Source organism: Ischnura elegans, chromosome 7 (genome assembly GCF_921293095.1).
Source record: "Ischnura elegans chromosome 7, ioIscEleg1.1, whole genome shotgun sequence".
NCBI lineage: Eukaryota > Metazoa > Arthropoda > Insecta > Odonata > Coenagrionidae > Ischnura > Ischnura elegans.
Window position 1 is genome coordinate 33959888 of NC_060252.1, and position 23193 is coordinate 33983080.

The following is a 23193-nucleotide window of genomic DNA, read 5'->3' on the forward strand; positions in this document are numbered from 1 at the left end:
GTTAAACGCTTTCAAAATGGCGTCCAAAAATCTATTTCTCGGAAAATGTTTAATATTTTCCACTGCCATCGGCCTATTTCTGTGAGTTGGACAACGGAAATGATTATTATATATTTTCATAACATCATCTACGTAATGTAGGTAACAATTTTCTTTCGTCGTCCTTGGTTACTCAGAAAAAAATTAAAATATTCCGAAAATCACCGAAAATTACGATTTCCAAATGATTAACATAGCATTTTGTCAATTTATACCTCACCGATTTCTTTCAAACTTTGTAGTTACATAGATCTATGCATCATCTTTCAGAAATCATAAATATTTAATAAATAAATTGATCGATATAACCGCGAAAAAAAATGGCGGGCACTAATAATTTTTTCCGGGGAGAGATTTACTTTTTATTGTTTTACTCTCGAAATATGGATGTCATAGGGGCAACTTCTCTTAGATATGATAGTAAATAGATGTTACCATGTAACATAGTCATTTTTAAATCCCCTAAAAATCCCTAAAAAATTACAATTTGCATATAAGTAGCCTTTTCGGGTACTTTTCGTCACAATTCCGCCACATTTCCAAGCCTTACCACTTTTCACTACGGAATTGATGTGGATGATTGATAACCCCTGGCTGTAAAAACCTATAAACCCCCGGTTAACCCACATTCACACCCCAAAAAAAATTAAGCATACAATTCTACCATTTTGGGTACTTTTCGTGACTATTCCACCGCTGGTTCTTACCCAAACGACTCATCCCCACGGAATTTATGTGAACGGATGGTGACCGCCAGGAGTACACACATATAAACCCCCGGTATTCCCTGAAACCCCCCGAAATGTAAAATGTGCCATTAAGTCACCTATTTGGGAACTTCTCGCAAACATTACGCCGAACTACCCGTCCCCTCTGAGCTCTAGATCCAGAATTTTTCGTGAAGGCGGGCCACCGTAAACCATACGGGAAAAAATACCAGAAAACCCCCGATCACCTCCTGGAACTTCGCCAAAAAAAAATTTAAATTTGCCTTTCCGAGTAGTTTTCGTCACAATTTAGCCGGTGCCACTACTACTTATTGAAACCCCCGATAACCCCATGAAACCTCCCAAAACATTTCTAATAAATTGCCTCTCCGGGTAAAAGAATCGTCAGAATTCCGCCTCTATTTCGGACCCCTAGGACTTATCAGCACGCAATTTATGAGAACGATTTGTGACCACTGGTTTAACACAAGTATAAAACCCCTGGTATTCCGTTGGAATCCCCCGCAAAAATGAAATATTTCCCATTAAGTCTTCTTTCATGCGTACTTGTCGAACTTATTACGCCGCATTGCACTACACTTTACAATCATCGCTGCATAATCACTGTGGAAGATTGGTGACCGCATGTATAACACATTGAAACCCCGAATCCCCCTGAGCACCCCTCTCGGTGGAGGAGACCATTTATGAGGACTTAGCGGAGTAGCCGCGGGAGGCTCTTCATCCCCAAGGCGGCGAAGATGTTCCGAGGAGTAACTGGCGTAGGCGAGCGGGAGCTTCAGTAACCCCCGGGGGGCGAAGCTGCCCCGATGTTCAAGCGGCGCAGCCGCTGTGGGCTCCATCCACCCCTGGGCGGCTAAACCGCCCCTTAAACGAATAACGGGGAAAAAGTTCCGAAATGCCCTCGCCCTCTGGGCGGCTATGCCGACCCCAGACGAGGAACGGCGAGGCCGTTCCGAGTATTAAGCGGGGCAGCCCCGGGGGGGCATACTCAACCCCTGGGTGGCGAAGCCGCCCCTCAACGACGAACGGCGAAGCCGTTCCGAGGAATGAGTAGGGCGCTTCCCTACCCCCTGGCCGGCGAAGCCGGCCCCTAGCCGAGGTGAGATCATTCGAATTAAAATTCTTCGAACGACCACAAATGTAGACGGCGAAGCCGGAACCGGGGTTTTTAAGGGGCGGAGCCCCTTAACGAGCGCGCGGAGCGCAGCGAGTCCTATCTATATACAGCCCTCGTGGTGACTGACTCACTGATGGATACAAATTCCCGACCACTTCTAGAAGTGCTGGAGAGCTGAAATTTGGCACGCGTGCGGGGAACCCGAAATGATCCGGAGGAAAAATCCGAAAACCGGAAGTTTCCTCCAGGTGTCGTCGCTAAGACGACAAAATGGCCGAAATCGGGCTTTTTCCGGTGACCGTCTTTCAGTTTTTATTTTACTGCACGCGAATCGTGCGTGCCACACGAGTCGTTAATGCATTTTTTGAAAGCTGATGAACGTAGGCACGTAATTAAGTAACTTTATTAGTTTCCATTTGAGAAAATTACAGCCAAAATGGCGTCCAAAAATTGATTTTTCGAAAATAATTTCAAACTTTCCCCTCCCCTCGACTTAATTTAAGGTGTTGGATAACGAAAATGATTATTATATATGCTCATAGCATCGTCTACGAAATGTAGGTAACAAATTTCTTTCATCGTGCTTGATTACACAGAAAAAAATTAAAGTATTCCGAAAATCACCGAAAATTACGATTTCCAAAAGATTAACACAAGGTTTTGTCAATTTTACCCGGACCCATTTCTTTCAAACATTGTAGTTACATACAGCAATGCATTGTCTTTCAGAAAACATAAACATTTTATAAATGATATAATGGATTTAACCGCGAAAAAATAAAAATGGCGGGCACTACTCACTTTTTTCGGGGACTGGTTTCCTTTTTTTGTATTACTCCCAAAATATGGATGTCATAGGGCACACTACTGTTAGATATGACAGTAAATGAATGTGACCATATGGTATCATCATCTTTAAACCCCCCGAACCGCCCTAAAAATTAAAATTTGCTTAAAAGTAGCCTTTTCGGGTATTTTTCGTCACGATTCCGCCACTTTCCCAAGCCTTGCCACTCATCACTACGGTATTGATGTGGACGACTGATGACCCCTGGTAGGACAAACCTATAAACCCCGGTAAACCCACATACACCCCCCTAAAAATAAAATTTTGCATATTAGTCTACTTTTTGGGTACTTTGCGTGACTACACCACCGCCTCCAACGACTCATCCCCACGGAAATTATTTGAACGGATGGTGACCACCTGGATTACACACATATAAACCCCCATAATCCCCCTGAAATACCCCCCAAATGTAAAATGTGCCATTAAGTCTCCTATTTGGGAACTTCTCTCAAACATTATGCCGCACTTCCCGTCCCCTCTGACCTCTAGATCCGGAATATTTGGTGAGGGCGAGCCACCGTAAACCATATGGGAAAAATACCAGAAAACCGTCGATCACCTCCTGGAACATCGCCGAAAAAAAAGTAAAAAATTAAAAGTCGCCTTTCCGAGTAGTTTTCGTCACAATTTAACCAGTGCCCCCACCACTTATTAAAAACCCTGATAACCCCGTGAAACCTCCCAAAACCATTTGCTAATAAATCGCCTTTCCGGTAAAAGAATCGTCAGACCACTGTTCCGCACCCCTAGGACTTATCGGCACGAATTTATGAGAACGATTTGTGACCACTGGTTTAACACAAGTATAAAACCCCCGGTATCCCGTTGGAACCCCCCGCAAAAAAATGAAAAAATTGCCATTAAGTCTTCCTTTATGGGTACTTACCGCCACTATAACTCCGTATTGCACAACCCTTTACAATCATCGCAACGTGATCACTGTGGACGATTGGTGACCGCATGCATAACACATTAAACCCCCGAATCCCCCTGGCCACCACTCTCGGTGGAGAAGAGCATTAATGAGGATTAAGCGGAGCAGCCGCGGGGGGGCTCCTCAACCCCAAGGCGGTGAAGCCGCCCCACAACGAGGAACGGCGAAGCCGTACCGAGGAGTAACTGGCGTAGGCGAGGGGGAGCTCCAGTAACCCTCGGGCGGCGAAGCCGCCCCGATGTTCAAGCGCCGCAGCCGCTGTAGACTCCCCCCATCTCAACTCACGCTCAACCCCTGGGCGGCGAAGCCGCCCTTCAGCGAGGAACGGCGAAGCCGTTTCGAGGAATGAGTGGGGCGCCTCCCTGCCCCCTGGCCGGCGAAGCCCCTAGCTGAGGTGAGATTATTCGAACTTTAAAAGTTTTCGAGCGACCACAAATGTAGACGGCGAAGCCGGAACCGGGGTTTTAAGGGGCGTAGCCCCTTAACGAGCGCGCGGAGCGTGCGAGTCCTATCTATATACAGCCCTCGTGGTGACTGACTCACTGATGGATACAAATTCCCGACCACTTCTAGAAGTGCTGGAGAGCTGAAATTTGGCACGCGTGCGGGGAACCCGAAATGATCCGGAGGAAAAATCCGAAAACCGGAAGTTTCCTCCAGGTGTCGTCGCTAAGACGACAAAATGGCCGAAATCGGGCTTTTTCCGGTGACCGTCTTACGGTTTTTATTTTACTGCACGCGAATCGTGCGTGCCACACGAGTCGTTAATGCATTTTTTGAAAGCTGATAAACGTAGGCACGTAATTAAGTAACTTTATTAGTTTCCATTTGAGAAAATTACAGCCAAAATGGCGTCCAAAAATTGATTTTTCGAAAATAATTTCAAACTTTCCCCTCCCCTCGACTTAATTTAAGGTGTTGGATAACGAAAATGATTATTATATATGCTCATAGCATCGTCTACGAAATGTAGGTAACAAATTTCTTTCATCGTGCTTGATTACACAGAAAAAAATTAAAGTATTCCGAAAATCACCGAAAATTACGATTTCCAAAAGATTAACACAAGGTTTTGTCAATTTTACCCGGACCCATTTCTTTCAAACATTGTAGTTACATACAGCAATGCATTGTCTTTCAGAAAACATAAACATTTTATAAATGATATAATGGATTTAACCGCGAAAAAATAAAAATGGCGGGCACTACTCACTTTTTTCGGGGACTGGTTTCCTTTTTTTGTATTACTCCCAAAATATGGATGTCATAGGGCACACTACTGTTAGATATGACAGTAAATGAATGTGACCATATGGTATCATCATCTTTAAACCCCCCGAACCGCCCTAAAAATTAAAATTTGCTTAAAAGTAGCCTTTTCGGGTATTTTTCGTCACGATTCCGCCACTTTCCCAAGCCTTGCCACTCATCACTACGGTATTGATGTGGACGACTGATGACCCCTGGTAGGACAAACCTATAAACCCCGGTAAACCCACATACACCCCCCTAAAAATAAAATTTTGCATATTAGTCTACTTTTTGGGTACTTTTCGTGACTACACCACCGCCCCCAACGACTCATCCCCACGGAAATTATTTGAACGGAAGGTGACCACCTGGATTACACACATATAAACCCCCATAATCCCCCTGAAATACCCCCCAAATGTAAAATGTGCCATTAAGTCTCCTATTTGGGAACTTCTCACAAACATTATGCCGCACTTCCCGTCCCCTCTGACCTCTAGATCCGGAATATTTGGTGAGGGCGAGCCATCGTAAACCATACGGGAAAAATACCAGAAAACCGTCGATCACCTCCTGGAACATCGCCGAAAAAAAAGTAAAAAATTAAAAGTCGCCTTTCCGAGTAGTTTTCGTCACAATTTAACCAGTGCCCCCACCACTTATTAAAAACCCTGATAACCCCGTGAAACCTCCCAAAACCATTTGCTAATAAATCGCCTTTCCGGTAAAAGAATCGTCAGACCACTGTTCCGCACCCCTAGGACTTATCGGCACGAATTTATGAGAACGATTTGTGACCACTGGTTTAACACAAGTATAAAACCCCCGGTATCCCGTTGGAACCCCCCGCAAAAAAATGAAAAAATTGCCATTAAGTCTTCCTTTATGGGTACTTACCGCCACTATAACTCCGTATTGCACAACCCTTTACAATCATCGCAACGTGATCACTGTGGACGATTGGTGACCGCATGCATAACACATTAAACCCCCGAATCCCCCTGGCCACCACTCTCGGTGGAGAAGAGCATTAATGAGGATTAAGCGGAGCAGCCGCGGGGGGGCTCCTCAACCCCAAGGCGGTGAAGCCGCCCCACAACGAGGAACGGCGAAGCCGTACCGAGGAGTAACTGGCGTAGGCGAGGGGGAGCTCCAGTAACCCTCGGGCGGCGAAGCCGCCCCGATGTTCAAGCGCCGCAGCCGCTGTAGACTCCCCCCATCTCAACTCACGCTCAACCCCTGGGCGGCGAAGCCGCCCTTCAGCGAGGAACGGCGAAGCCGTTTCGAGGAATGAGTGGGGCGCCTCCCTGCCCCCTGGCCGGCGAAGCCCCTAGCTGAGGTGAGATTATTCGAACTTTAAAAGTTTTCGAGCGACCACAAATGTAGACGGCGAAGCCGGAACCGGGGTTTTAAGGGGCGTAGCCCCTTAACGAGCGCGCGGAGCGTGCGAGTTTAAATCTAAACTTGAAGCTTTTACGTGGTGGAAGGGCTCCATATTAATAATGAAAAACACTTTGTTACTTCCACAAAATTCACAGAGTTTGTATTTTATTACCGGTTTCGGCTATTACACCATTTTCAAATACATACTTACTATTATTATGTATTTGAAAATGGTGTAATAGCCGAAACCGGTAATAAAATAGAAGCTCTGTGAATTTTGTGGAAGTAACAAAGCGTTTTTCATTATTAATATACGTTATGAAAGCAATAAATTTATGTATACATCTACATAATACGCCGCAATCTTCAATAGACGTGTGCAATAGGGTATTATTAGGACACCTGCCTTCAACTTCTATAATTTTTCAATTGTTTTGCAAAATCAATGAGGGCTGAGCGATCCATTCATTCCCAATGATTTGAAACCGAGAGTTTTCACTTTAAAAGAAAAGCATTGTAATGTTAAAAACCGATGGATTACACCATCTTGAAATTAATTTTCGCTAAACAGCCCAATTTATAGTTCATTTTCCGATGGAGTTCGGACCGACAAAGTTATGATTGGCCACTTGTGTTAACCCCCTTAAATGCGCTATGAAAATTTTTGTGAATGATATTACGAGAGTAAATCAATCCACTAACATCAGCAATAAACCTGATGCAATAAATAATCAGCAAAAGTAAAATAAAGGTATTACTGTAACATTCATTGGCGTCGTCAGCATCAACACTTTGGGTGTGACAAATGGGGTAATATTAATTTTTTTATACAATTTAGGGGGGGTACAAAACTGACTTTTCAAATATTGGGGGGGGGAGGGACGCGTCTCCCATGTCCCCTATGGCGGCGACGCGACGCCTGTGACAACATTTATAAAACAGTTTGTTAACTCAACAGTTTGTTGCTCACCACTGGAGGCAAGCTATCAACGTGAATGAGAATGGGTTCTATGGTTCCTACAATTTTTTCAACTTAGCAAATCCTTTATTGTAATATTGAGTCTGTTATTCTAAATTCTTCTCAAAACCATGTTGTTTTGGGCGATATGATAATCAATATTTTGGTTGCTAGTAATGACTCGGATCATTATTTCAACACATTTTCATCATACGGTTTACGGAGCTTCTAAATGAATCTTAAAAGAGTGACCGAGGATTCAATATCATGTCTAGATCGTATTTTATAATTATAGAAGTTTTTATTTCATGCCGATGTTTTCCATCTAGATATAACTCATCATTCTATGACTAGGTTGGTATTAACATATTAAATCTTTCAGCCGAAGGATGAACGATGCTAAGTATTACAAAAACATCATTACAGATGTGTTAAATACTTGCAAGTAGTCGAAAACATTGATTGGACTCCTATATTTAATGAAGAAGATAAATTTTTGTGTAGATACTTCTATGTATTCCAACTAAATTAATATTGAGAGAGCGAATTGAAACTATGGTTAACCGACGTATTATTACACTAAATTAATAGAAAAAATAGTGCTCGAGAAGATTCGCCTGCATACGAAGAATGAACAGCCAAAAAATACATATCTAAATAACAGAAATAGCTTAATATTTTAAGATAAAAATTCCTATAATTCTTTCAATACGAAATAATTCAAAAAGTTTAATGGGAATCTTAGCATGTAATTGGCTATATTCACAGAGATTACAGACGAAGGAAATATAGGAAAAGGTAGACATTTCTTTGAGCTTTATACTGAAGGACAGGTAGTTAAAGACCCACTTTCCCTTGCTAAAAACTTTAATAAATAATTCGATATCTCCACTACACAAACACTCAATAATCGCCCATCGAATCAAATGCGCTCATATAATAGCCCTAGTAGTCGGTACTAGATGAGCGGATTTGATTCGGGCGATTGTTGAGCCTTTTTGCAGTGGAGATATCGACTTCATTAGCATTTTTTTAAATTCAAAAAGAAATCACGTTAAACGTAACACTACACTGGGTAACCCTTGTGTTTGAAAATCCTAATAGCTGCACTCAAGAGCCGGTTATGCCGAGAGAAGTTATAAATTTAGTCAATTCATTAGATATTTGGCAAAGCACCGGAAATTGATGGGATCAACAGTATTACGCTATTTATTTATATTTACTTTTATTTTGTTTTACTGAGTAATTATTGCATCAGGTTAGTATAACATTTTAATGGATTTATATTTAATCTAAATATTTTTCACAAGTATGGAAAAAAATAAGCATTAGCTCTAGGTACAAAATGTTATCAATGAAGATTGGCTCCACACAGGTTCATTTGAGAGCCAGCTTTCATTTTTGCTTGATTGCAATATCGATTTCAGTTTTTTTCCTACATATATAGCACTACGGTAGTATATACATCTACATACTACGCCGCACGACGCCTCAATAGACATATGATAGGGAGTATTAAGACACCGGCCTTTAAAAAATAATAATAAAATTGGCATGAAAAATTTCGACTGCCACTTATTGAAGTCCCTCATTGATTAGCAGGAATAAACATTAATTCCTATACCTATCCGCAGCGGCAGGTCTTTGGGGGGCTAAGGGGACTATAGCTCCCCTTTGGACATCAATTTACACTAGATAGAAGGGCAATTTTTGTTCGAACCCGCAATACTTCCTTGAGTTTACCCCATACTTAAGTCCCCCCTTGTCCCTATCCTGGGTCCGCTACTGCCTATCCGTTCGGCAAAATACCTCTCTTATTTATCGGTTACGTGTTATTATACGTGTACCCCACGATAAGTACGAAGATATGGTAACTCAAAATTCGATGGCTTTGCGTTAACTAATGGATCATTCGTTTGATCTCCACGGTGATACTCTGGATATGCTTTAATTTTTCACTTACGACTCCGATGCCTTCGAGTGCGAAGACGGCCGTGCTGAAGAAGAGCGGGAGTTGCGCGATGGTGGAGAAGTGCGGTTTGGTGCTGGTGTGCGGGATGTCCGTGAACGTGTAGTAGAAGACAATGCCGAGGGAAATGGCCACGAGCACGTTGGACAGCAGCGAGAACGGGGAGAGCATCTTGAGGTTGCGGATGCTGCACAGCGCCAGCAGCGGAACCACCACGCAGGCGATGTAGCCGCGCAGAGGAAAGCTGCTCCCGGACCACGAGTCCACCACCTGCAATTCACGATCGAATAAACAAAATGTGTGCAGTTAATCATAACGTTTAGCTCCATAACAGCTGGTTAGTTTGGTAGCAAAAAAGTTGTTGTAATCAAAGTTTGGGCCGGATTATGGATGTGGGAGGCCCGAGGCCCATTTTGGTGCAAGTCTCACTATTTCAAAGTGTTGCATATTGTAAAGTAATAACAGGAAATGCTTGTAGCACAGTTTCCAGCAAATTTTTTAACAATATATTTAAAATGCTGTGGAATTATCACTTAACATGGACACACAAAAAGTAACACTCGCAGGGGAAAATAAAACTTGAAGCTTTCGAAGTAGTTGACTCCTTCCTCAGCCGGAGACAGAATAGCTGAGGAATGAAGGATGGCAGAGGCTGAGGAAGAAGTCACTACTTCGAAAGCTTCTAGTTTTATTTTCCCGTGTGAGTGTTTCTTTTTGTGTGTCCATGTTTAGTGATAGTGACTTGAACCATTATAATTAACGGATAAATTGCTTTTTTCATCAGCAGCTTTAACCATTTATTAACGCCTATGTTGACGACTACATGTTAGCGAAAAAACAACCCAGTTTTACTTCGAATCCTCTCATACATGATGCATTTTTTGGTTTTCCCATTTTGTGAGATTTACTAAATGTGCGGATTATGGATGACCCGGTTTAACGCTATCACTTGCCTGTTCGAGGTTCGATGCGATGAAGACAAGGTAAACGGCGCATGCTCCGAGAGTCACCACCACGAGGAAGGAGTCGACGGTGCGCGCGGCTAAGCGACCCATGCCTCGCAATCTCGGTGGCCCTTGCAGGAAAGCCGCCTCGGCCACCTGACCGTAACTCAGCGTGTGCACACGGCCCTGGCGACACAAGCCGTGCGCCGTCTCCACCTGAAGTCCACGTGTCCACAAACAGCGATTGCGCACATTAAAACGGAGAAGAGATATTGTTTTAGCGATCACATGTTTAGAAAAAGCTATCTGAAAATCACAGTAAACAATATTCATGGTGACAAATTTAAGGACATTAATTCCATAATTTTAAGGTTAATATAATAATGAGATACCAATTATAAAGCTTCATGTGTATGTACTGTTAAGAGCGATATATATATACTAGGGTGGTGCGAAAAAACTCATGTTACAAATTTCGTGTCTAGAAAAACAAAAAGAGAATTATTGAATTCGAACATCATCTTCCAATCCCGCAAGCACCTAAAAATTTAAAAATGAAAATAAATTTTTTTCATGGTAAAAAAGAAAATAAAATGTAATTTTTTTAACTCTACAGTAAAAAGTTATAACGAATAGTATAGATTATTATTTATATATATATGCATGGTTTCAAACTGATCCGATCTCGCAAGAATATTAAAAATCGGCTAAATTGCAAAATTTATACATTTTTAATGACCTTGCGCGATCGAAAAAAATAACTTTAAAAAATCATATATATGTACATATTACATATATATGATTTTTTTTCTACACTATTTGTAATCATTTTTTGCTGTAGCGCTTTAAAAAATTTACATTTAATTTTATTTATTTTGCTACAAATAAAAAAAAATTGTCATTTTCGTCATTTTTTTACGTGCTTTGCGGGATCGGAAGATGACGTCCGATTTCATCAATTCTTTTTTTGTTTCCCTTGTACTAACGTATCGCAACTTTTCCGAAATATAGCGATACAATATTTGTAACTTAAGATTTTTCGTACCACCCTAATACACACGGTGAATGATCATGCAAATGAAATCATTCGCTGTGCATAACGTAATAATTCGCGAATGAACCGTCATGCGCATGATCATTCATTAAAAATTGGAACATGTTCTATTTCAGCTCGCATGATCACGTGAATAATAGCAGTGCGAATGATTTCATTCGAATGGTCGTTCAGCATGATCATTTGCCGTTTATAAAGGCCGTTTTACACGGTACACGGAATTGCGCAATCTGACGTACGTGCGAAGGCGCAATCAAAATTGCGTCGTGTAAAGCGGTGAATTGCTAGAACACATGCGAGAATGCGTGGACGCGAGACGGCAAAATAGCCCATGTTCTAATTTCGTTCATGCATTCGCGCAATTCCAATTTTAGAAATTAATGCAGCTCTAACCTGCGCAATTCCGTGTACCGTGTAAAACGGCCTTAACGGCCTTTAGGATGAGGCCAAATCACAGCTTGGGCATAGATGGCCATGGGAATGAGAGAGGGTACCTACACAGCGGCGAAATTCGAATGAATCAACGAGAGAGAAAGGAACATTTTAGAAAATTGAATTGCATCCCTTTGGCTTTCCGAGTAATTTATTAAGTCAGTTTGAAACATTTCTAGAAAAAGCATCCAGTACATAATAAAATTTGAGCATTTTACATCGCGACTGAACAACATTTGCTCATAAAATATTTTGTAAAAAATAAGTGCATATTTCTTTAACAGATTACAGCCATTGATCTTCCAAAAGCAGTATAAGTGGATGTGGAGAATTTAATTATAAATATTGTTTGAGGTTTTTTACCCGATCGCAGACCTTTTCCTTTCCTTTAATATGTTAGTATAGTCAGATTTGAATTAAAATGCATAATTCACGTGCTAGTAACGCAAAATTTAGTGCGGCAAATGACCGCGTTTAATTTATCTCAAGATTATTATGTCATGGCTTAGTCGCGCATTTTTTGTTCCCTTAACGACATTAATTTTCTAGTGGTATTCGGCATTTGTATTATATTTAAATCATTGTTACTATAACGTCCCATGCATAAAGTCTTGTTGTAAATTATTTTTAGAAAATGCAGCATTAATTGAATCTTGCTGTAAATTAATTAAAGTAATAGTAAGTTGTAAATTAATTAAATCTTTTTTTTTATTAATTTCCTACTGAATTCTTTTTTCTTTTTTCTATGAAGAATACACTGTAATAATCCTACATGTATTTGTGTATCAAATTTATCTACTCACGTTCATTCATAGGTCTGATGATGGTGTATATATTATACGAAATGTTGGCAAAAATTTGCATTTAAATTCTTCAAGATCGATACAAAAAGACACTAATCATGCTCAATGTTAAAGATGAGGTCGTGAGAAAGGAGTAAAAAACTAAATTGAAATTGTTAGGATTAGGAAAAAATTTGGTTTAATTTGCACGGGATCGGTTGGACTAATATTAGATGAGCATATTTTTTTAAATTTTTATTGAAATACCATTTCATCCGTATTGGAAATTGCCTTCATATTTCTGAGATCCTTAGATGTTAAAAAGAAAACTTTATGGTACCGGCGTGTTTCGGTTTGGACGGTGTGGCCGCGATGTGACCTCTTCCAGCTTTGAGTTTCCCTTTCTAGTTAACTTCCCCCTCAAACGAAAGCCGCTTCGGGAAATATATTGCCTCATTCGATATTGCACCGATTTCACGGCCGCAGTAATTACGTACTCGTAATTACGTCGCATCTCCATGAGACGGACGGCTCGTAAAATCACGAAAACACGGAAGTATTCACAGGGATTAGGGGATAGCTGTCAAGTTCAAGGACTTAAATTATGGGAGAACTGAGTGCATTGGAGAACTGAGTGCATGGGAGAACTGAGTAGACGGTGCGATACTTCTAAAGGAAGGTCCAAGGGCAGACTAATGTGAGTCTGTCGAGTAGCTGGCTGATAAATGAGGGATAGAGGAAACAGTATGAATGGTCAACATTCCGAGGATTGGTCTAGCGCATCTCTCCACTCAATCCTACAAGCAGTTAGACTTTTCACACTTACATTATTCCTCTATTTACCTACCCTCTTTATCACCACTGAAACCACAATTTAGTTAAATAATGCTATCAATGGAAAGGAGATAAAAGCGACGACAAAAACGAGAAAGAAAGTCTTCTTCATTCAGTCATTTTCTCATTCCTTTAAATTAAAAAAAATGCGAAAGTTGACGCCCAATTTTCACGAGCTTATTACGTCATCGGAGTTTTGCCTCATTATCTCTTTTACAGAGACAACCGATACTTGACGGGCAGAATTGCTCACTAGAGTGATAATGAAATCAACCAACGTGAGAAGGATGCGAGGGCCCAAGGAGTAGTGTAGGAGCGCCGAGCCGCTTAGAAAGTCAGTGACGTCATATAAATGTGTGCGCGTCGATTTTTCGCCGTGGATATCTCGAGAAGTAGGCGATGTATCGAAATATAAAAAAACTTGTCTATTTAGATTTTAAACTCTATCGAAATTGGCAATTATTTAAAATTGCAGTACTACGACCCCATTGAATAGGCACTTCCTTCAGGTATGGGGTGTAGACCAATTTTAAAATTTAAACATCCAGAGAAATATGATTTTTTGTGTTACTTATTGTAATAAGAAGTCCAAAACAGATTGCGGGAAAAATGAAAAAAAAATGGATGCATGCTTACTTACCAGGGCGTGGACGCAGTGTGTGCAGATGAATCCGATGACAAAGGTTCCCACGAGGCCGAAGGTTAAGCCGGCGTTCTTGAAGGCCAACGGCATGGCAAGGATACCGGCACCAAGAGATCCTTTTATCAAATGGATTAAGGTGTCCGTGTCACTGCAAAATGCAAGGGGTATTAAAATAAGCCATTTGGGATCAAATATGATATTTACATCGAATGACGAATGGAGGAAACAAAAAGTCTGATTCGTTAGAATTTGGAGAAGGCTACCGACAGGTCATTTAACCGCGATGAAAGGGTAGGAATCGTGACCGTTAAACATTTCCGGATAACATTTGTGGAACCAACTTTCAGGAAAATAAAATTCACTCTGTACGTTCCACAATGACAATATAGTTTCCGAAGATGGCTTCGTAACTTCTGTCATTATCAATGTCGAGGGAAAGTTATTGAGCCACAGGATTTTATCAAGGCAGTCGCGGAATAACTGCAACAATGAAGAATCGAAAAAAACCCTCGGTCGGTAAATATTTTTAGATAATAAGTGAATATCAATATGTGCGTCCTTATTCGCTCGACTAAAGTTAAACCCTGCATCGACATTTGCAAACTCCTAACGAAAGGCGGCGCTAAGGCCACTAAGGATTAACGTCCCATCCGACGGACGGAGTTTTGCACATCAGGCGCCCTTCTCAAGACGCTCAAGCAGGGATCGGGCAGTCTCTGAAAATTCTCAGACACCGCTGGTATTCGAACCCGGAACCAATGGGTGGGAAGTCGGCACTTCAGGAGTAGGTTAATGTCGACGCCAGGTTTCTCTCTTATCAAGCGACTAAAGGTGCACATATCGAAAATTATTAACTGTGCAAAAAATCTGTTTGAGACGACAAATTGGAATAGAGTCATAAACTGTAAGTAATTCTGTTTTCATTTAAACCATGTTCAAAACCGCACTGTTATTTTATGATAACCCTGTATTTATTTGATGCAACTCAGATGACGTGATTTGGTGAATTTAAAATTAATGAAATAATAAATTTATTTATTATTAATTAATCAATTAATTAATTAATCAATAACTTTATTTTATTATTTAATAAAATTGATAAAATAACAGGAAAATTTTACGTGTGTATTTGATAGCGTCAAGCAATATATGTAAAGTTCTTTGCTTCAATGACATCTTTCCTGTTGTTCACGACCTATTACAAGGGCGATAAGTTACGTCACTCACGTGGTCGGGTGGTCCAGCTCCCGCTTGTTGAAGATGCTGTCTCCTCCCAAAGATTTTCGCGCCTTCGCCGCAAGCGGCGTTACTGTCTCGATCGCTTTCTTCACGCTCGATTTCCTGCAAATAAAAAGGAATATGCTTATAACTACCGGTTTACAGTGAGGACATTTTATCGATAAGCGATGAACCAATCATTTTCATGTACATTGTAAAACATACCCTTATGATTGCAGTGGCGCAGCGAGGGGGGGGTTTTGGGGGATAAACTCCCCCCCCCCCCCAGAGCTCAGAGAAGTTTTTAAGTTTAATCCATCTTACTTAATTGGATTAGTATTACTTATAGAATAGTGTTAGGATTAATCAAAATATCCCTCAGAGCCATAAAACTCGCCATTGTGAACCATTACTCTTAAAATTTTTCTGGTGGAGGGCCCCCGCAACTCGTGCTTACCCTTTAGGGTATGCAATATTCCCACACCCCTGAGTACTAGTTGCGCCTAAAACCCCCACTAGCCTTAATTCTTAGCTACGCCCCTGTATGATTGTTCCTCATCTTACTAACGGCCACAAATCCTACTGTCGTATCAAGAAAACTTAGCACGGCTTTTGAGCTTTTTTCTTGAAACAGCTTTTAAAAATCCTTATTATAACTTTGATTTTTCAGGAAACACTTTCCCTGTATAACTAAAAATGTTGATTATTGCAGAAATTTACACACAACACTTCATTCTTTCACACTATGCATTAAGCGCAAACATAAATTCATAGAGTAGGAAAGATGGGGATAGGAACAAAATATAATGGAAAAAGGACGAGGACGACGGTGTTGTGATAGATGGAAAAAGCCAGAGAATCAGAGGGTAAAAATGCGGCCTTATTGGGAATATGTAAATGTTTATGGTTTAATTTAATATTTTATGTTTTTTTAAAAGTGTAACATGGTAAAAAATGACATATGATAGTATTTGTGACTTGAGAATTGTGATATATATCAAGCTTAGATATGTCTATTGGTGAATTTTTGAGTTATTAGCTCTGAAGTACTGTAATTGAAGTCAAATAATTTTACCTAGGTACGTGAAAATGGCGCTATCGCCGACTCGAGTAGCTGCAAAGATAAAGACATAGAAGAAAGAACTATTTAATACTCTTTTTATAGAAGAAAAAACTATTTCATACCATACTCTTTACCAAGGAGATTAAATAGAGTATAACTCATTCCATCCCGTAGTGGGTTGATTTCTGTTTCCTCTTCAGTTGCTTTTTATCGGTTTTCAAATTTGTCCGCAGCGCGGCGCTGAGTTATCTTTAGGAGCGACACGGAGAACGTAATATTAGAGCTCCACTATACTTCAAGGTCCGACAGAAGCGATAAATACAGAGAGATATTTTTCCTAACGGATAGATATGGGAATTCATTTTTCCCCCGAGCCATAAAGGACTTCAATAAATGATAGTCTTAATTTCTTTAGAGCATTTCCTTTTATGTGTAAACGGCTGGTGTCCTAACACCCCCTGTCACACGCCTTTTAGGCGGCTTGCGGGGTAGTATGTAGATGTAGATGAACTCTTTCCCAATATTTCGCAGCAAAATTTTTCAATTACGCGGAATAGCATTTAAAAGTTATGACTTTTATATCACGCCATTTTGCTTAACAGGCCTGGTTTTAGCCAATATGTCCGTAAAAACTTCATCACGTTGTCCTTCATCAACACGAGTGACGAATTTAGTAATGCCATTTAAATGCACGGTTGGTGACAGCACAGTGCACATCTATTGAATATTTTGAGAGTCCTATATTTCAATGCTAGTACTTTGAGCTTTTATTTTGCTTTTCGACCTCGATGGAGTTGTTTATGATGGAAAAATATTTTCAGTAGCACAAAAGAAAGAAATATGTTCTGAATTGAGTTTCGCCATCAAACTGTCTTTACAGAGCACCATGAATGAGGCGATGATATATCACTTGTTTCAACGGTAGTAATTTCTAATATTTTTCCAGATGGCATTCACCAGTGGAAACAGAATATTTAAAAATATCTATCCCTCATTCTTTCAAAACTGCATAATATTAAATTCAAGATATCTTAAGCTAAAGGATATTGACAAAAATTTGGCAGTTAAAATGTATTTAGTTCCGTGATAAAATCATTTAATTTATCTTGAAGGAGAACGGATGGACATCAAGAAATGTATCCAAACATGGCGAAACCAATGGTATCATGACGAAGGGCCTAGATAGCAATATGTCTAGCTGTAAATGTGCGATTGAGATGCTTGGAATAGGGTGGTTTCCAATTGTTTATTTTTGTCTAAATCGAAGAACGCATTTCACGCTCTTAGATGTTTAAATGACGATATCTATTTTTCGCGATTTAATGAAAAGTGAAAATTTTCAAGCGCGCCCGTGTGACGTATTTCTAGTTCCCGCTGCCGCCGTGTGAGATGACCTTGGGGCAAGGCTTTGAGCGCCGCTTCGATGCAGGCTGCTAGCAGGTAGCAGAGTAACCAGCTAGCAGGCAGCGCTTGGATTAAATAAGGATTGTTAATACCCTATCAAACGAAGAAAATTTTCCGACCCTAGGCAATTTGAATAGGTGATTATTAAGACATGTTTCCCTGAGCTCTGTGCCTCATGCATGCATTGGTAACCTCAGATGATGTAAAACTCCTATCCTCTCGTATAGAAACTAGGTCCCTGTGACGTCACGTGGAGCGGAATCGCATTGGCGCCAATCTGGCCTTTTCCAAATGCAATTAAAATTGACCGTTGCTATTTATCTAACCTGGGATTTCTAAAACCAAATAATTTGTATATTATGAATACACTAATGGTGGGCAACGAATCGCAATCAATGCCTTTCGTTTTCTTTGATGAAGGAAACTACCCTATTGTTTTAGGAAATTGATAGAGTTAAGGCCATTTTACACGGGGCACGTGATTGCGGATAAGTGGATTTCAGATTGTTTCATGCCACGTTGGAAACCCATTGCCATTTCCTGAAAAATTTACAGTAAATGAGCTCATGCTGAGGAAAATATTTTGATCATCTGATGGAGAAATATTTTGTTGAGATACATGGTGTTTTTAGAAAATATTGGGGAGGAAAAATAGGCTATTATTACCAGCTTTGAAGTACGCCACTCCTAAAAAACTGCACTCTTCAAGAAATGAGACGCAAATTGAAGCCTATTCTTTTATTCCGATTCGAATCCTAACCTGCCTAAATTTTTGTTCGTAAATTTCTAATACTTAATACTAAATTATTCCACATTTGCCATAGTTTTTAAGGAAATATATTTTTAAATATAAGAACTCACCGCTTCGAATCAAGCAATGATATTGATGTAGTCAACCACTCAGTAGAAGAATTATTACTCCACATTCCGATCCATGGAATGGATATTGCCATCGTGCATTATTTCACTGCAGGGAATTGTGGTCGTTTCTCCTTAACGAATAAAAAATCGCGTAGCAATGCTCCTGCGATAGAGATGACGCTTATTGGCATTCTTAACTTTATTGCATCCTCACTAACAAAAGCGAGAAACCTTCTTAATATCCACTCAACCTCAAAGTAACCATCGTTTTTCCTCATTTCACCCTGCCGATCTTATCTCTGACTCTATCAATCTCCGTTTCATCAAGTCCGTGTCTATCAACCCAACCGTAGAAGTACCGGCCAAAATTATTGGGTCTCGAAGCTTAGCCTTGAGAAGGGGCTCTCTTCAATATTTTAGTGTTAGAAATATGGGGTTTTCAAGTTATTAAGAAAAATTGAATTCCAACTTGTCCTCCATTTTCACTAAAAAGTACATTTTGATGAAACTAATTAGGTACTTCATTTTTAGTTTAAAAATAGATTTCGTGCATTCTTACATTTCAAATATATGTATGTTTTATGAATGGCAAATCTTCTGTTTTTGGGTAAAGGAAATTTTATCACATATTAGTTGATTGTAATAAATGATTTTAATCGTTAAAAGGGATTCCAAAGATATGGAAAGGTATTGAGGTCAGTTGTGGAACTGGTCCGCGATGAACTTCTACTTCTAATGTTAAATTTTATTGAGACAAGGCGTGTGAAAAGGCCGCAGCGCAGCCGTCTGGGTAGTCTTCCGCAATCGACCTTAATGAAAAGTAACAAAAGCAATAGGGTGGTTTCCTATTATTTTTCTAATGCCTAAATCGAAAGATTATTACTCCTGGAGTACGTATTTCAGGGTTTTAGATTTTTAAATGACAATATCTATTTTTCGCGATTAAATGAAAAGTGAAAATTTTCAAGCGCGCGAAAACGCGACGGGTAAGTATGAATGCCGGGAAAAACTCCGCGTGAAGTCGTTCTGCTTCCCGCTACCGCAAGTGAGGTGACCTTGGGGCGAGGCTCTGAGCGCTGATACGACGCAGGATGCGAGCAGGTAGCTGAGTACTATTATTATTACTAAGGATTATTAATACCTTATCAAACGAAGAAAACTTTCCGACCTTAGCCAGTTAAAATAGGTGATTATTAAGAGACGTTTCTCTGAGCTCTGTGCCTCATGCATGCATCGGTAACCTCAGACGATGTAAAACTCTTATCCTCTCGTGTAGAAACTAGGACCCTGTGACGTCACGTGGAGTGGCATCGCATGGGCGCCAATCTGGCCTTCTTCAAATGAGGATAATATTGACCCTTGCCATTCGTCTAAACCGGTATTTCCGGTAAAACCAAATAATTTGTATATTATGAATACACTAATGGTGGGTAACGAATCGCAATCAATGCCTTTCGTTTTCTTTGATGAAGGAAACTACCCTATTGGAGCGACAACTTAAGCCATTAGAATACTCGAATATGGTGCGGAACGTTGGTCCTTTAATTGACGAATAATTATAACCTAATGACCCATCTTTGATAACTCCATATTATTCAAATGTTAAGAGGTACCTCTCTTCAACTTTCTCTCCCAAAAATATTCACAAAAACAAACTTTACGAACAAAGGATGATTATCAGACACAGTCAAGCTATCGCATTCATTTAAATGGGAAGCAAAACGTTGTGGCCATTCTTTATAGAGCTTGATTTATTTGGTCATTGTCTTAAAATCGATATGGCGCATTTTTTTATCATCGGCATGGCATTCACAGATCTGGTTATAGCCTGTTTAGCATCACATGTACCCAGTAGTAAGAAGCTCGAATTGCCTGGTTTTTAGTTCATCTCTGGCGTGATTTTGATGAGATAAATGTCACCATGGCGTGATTTTGATGAGATAAATGTCATCATTCCTTAAAACCCCAAGGTAACCGAGGATATAACTGTAATTGTAAGTAGGCAGAAGTATATTATTTTTCATTTAATCACAACAGGTTTAACCAAAAATGTCAATTATGTGACAAAGCCTACACATCAACGATTGGTTAGCTTAATGTCTCCACATATAGTTAACTTAATATTAGTCCAGGAAATGAAGCTCATAAAAGTGCAAAACCTCGCAATTTTTTCAAACTGAATCGATTCGTAAAAAATTTTGGGATTAGACTAATTCTACTTCAAAATCTATACTATGCCGATGGGCACTTTTTAGTTTTTAGGGTTGAAAACTACCCCTGAATACTAAAAGTTAAAAAACTACATTAGACAGTTTTATATCGGTAAAACATTAGTTTGGATTGGTTGAATAATGATAGTTTTATGCTTTGGCACATAATTTAAGAATATTTCAGCCCTTAAAAATCAACCCTTATTGGGGGGTAATGTAAATAAATTATTTATCCAAAAAAATTAATTATTCGTCACAGTGCTTTAATTTAAGAATGTTGTTGCTTCAAATATGTACCAATTTTATTTTGAAAATATAATTTACAAATTTTTTATATATTTTGACTAACTCAACCCATTCCCGCCCGGAAAACTTTCTGCTCGTGATCGTGCAGATAGTTAGTTGCGTTGCTCCTATGATCGTCTTTAGATATGCGGTGAAATATTTTGGGGATACGTCACTTGTTTATTCAGAATAATATTCAGCTGTATGGTATATTCAGCTACTGTAACGTCTACCCGGGAGTGCTCGAAGAGTTTTGGGCGATATAATGGGCGCCAGGTAAATTGAGGGCTTCATTCATGACAATCAACTTTATGTATCTGGAGAAGATAAATATCTCAAGAGCTCTTGACTCATTCGCAGTGACTAGGAAGTTTTAGCAATTCGGTAATAATACGGCCATGTGATCTTTTTTTTGAAGAGATACGTCGAAAAATCAGCCACGAAAAAATATGCAAACGAGACAGTCGTCCTAGCTGAAGTCAAGGAGACCCCGGTATTTCACATTGTAAAGCATGTAGTTAAATAGATCGAGAACATTATGGATGATTTCAGAACTACGCTCGTCAATTCAGCGCAAGGGGCTAATGATCGAGGAAAAAGTTGTACGAGAATTTCGTGAACTCCAACTTTAATAAATGAACTCGCTTTCGCTGGTTGTGGAGAGATTACCCCCTCAGGGTAAGGCTTACAGCCTGATTCTGCCGATTCACACAGTTTTTGCTGAACCCTATGATTCAGCACCGTTATCTTCCACGATTGTTGAGATAATAAGCGTCCGTTGTTGAGATAATAAATACGTGTGGTGATTTTGGCGATTTTTGCACCCGTAGTGAGATAGCGTGAGATTTGGTTCGACCCTCTCACTCTATATTTATTGCGATATCTGGTGAAATAAGCGGTTCCAAAAGTAGCCATATGTAGTAATATGGGCAAAGACTCTTCTAGTACCTGTTTCTCAAACTAAGTTCACGCTCTGATCTGGCATTGTCATAATAAATCTAATTTAATTCTATGTTCGGTATATTTACGCAAAACTATGCATCAGGATTAGTTTATATATTTGCATGAAATTAATGTAATGTAATGCACTGTAAAAGTGGCATATTGGTAAAAAAAAATGGTTTCTGCAATAGTTCATAGATTGTCCTGATGATTTTCTTGTATAACTGTACCTTTTCCTGTTTTGATTGTGGAACTTAAAAAAAAGTTCGCTAAATACTGTTATATTTTCGTTTCATTGCGTTGTATTTATAAAAATAAATTTAAGTTAAAATTAAATAATTTTAGGCCTTTTCAAAATGTAATTCACAAATGTGGACCCGCCTTTTGGCTGGCCGGTAGCCAAACAATTGAAAAGCTACTGTGTTAGTTTGTAGTGTTCGCATAACCGCGTCAAATGATATCGTGGAGAATTACGTCATATTTTAAACACGTTTTGCTCAATTCAACACATTTTTTCTCAAAATTTTACACTGTTTCTTGCAGAAAAAAATTACGTGATACTTTCCAGGACCCTCCCGAGATTGGGGTAGAATCGGCTTGACCCTCTCTCCCCTTAAACGCCTTACGTAAACGTAATTAATGGATGCCCCATAAGTAATAATATGGTGAAAGTGCACCATTTGACCAAAATTAAAAGTACTCCTATCGGTCTGAAAATTGGTTTCTCAATGCACGATTATCTCGCGGTTTAGATTCGAAAAATGACATTTAAAAAAAATCGATTGTTCGAACCCCAAATGCCCCCAAAAAGTAGAGGTGTAGAGGCAGTTGGTGACAATATTTGATTGAAAATTTAGTGTTTCTTTATCTCCTCTCTCCTTTACCAGTTTTCCTATAACTTCAGCTTCCTTTGTTTGCATAAAAAAGTTTGTTGCTATGGTTATTTGTTGCTATCTTCCTTCCAATGATCGCTGCGCCGTGATCGGATTTTTGTGGCCATTTTTTGAACCAATCCGAATCCTAGATTTTAAATGAAAAGATAAAAAAAAATTAGGAAAAATGGAGTTTTGACAATTTTTCTTAGCGTTTCAAGTAATTTGTGGAGAGGGTCGGATTCTATGACTTTTTGACGTATCTCGTCTCGTTTATCGTGAGTCAGTGATCGGAAGTGGGTTTAATTGTGTATACAGGGTGCATTCCAAAAGTATTGTAATTATTTTTTAAAAGAAATTTATAGAGCATATTTGCACAAGCACTTTAAATTATACAAAGTGCTACCTTTGGGCTTC

At 39.6% G+C, this 23193-nt stretch overlaps 1 protein-coding gene across 1 annotated transcript in view; it reads right to left on the reverse strand.

Moving 5' to 3' along the window:
* LOC124162731 (proton-coupled amino acid transporter-like protein pathetic) overlaps nucleotides 1-23193 on the reverse strand; it is a 62552-nt gene that overhangs the window by 15378 nt on the left and 23981 nt on the right. Inside the window, exons 2-5 of the mRNA XM_046539350.1 lie at nucleotides 15149-15262; nucleotides 13919-14069; nucleotides 10186-10392; nucleotides 9227-9502 (exon numbers count right to left, since the gene is read on the reverse strand). Coding sequence (XP_046395306.1) covers nucleotides 9227-9502; nucleotides 10186-10392; nucleotides 13919-14069; nucleotides 15149-15262 — 748 coding nt within the window. The remainder of the gene's footprint in view (nucleotides 1-9226; nucleotides 9503-10185; nucleotides 10393-13918; nucleotides 14070-15148; nucleotides 15263-23193) is intronic.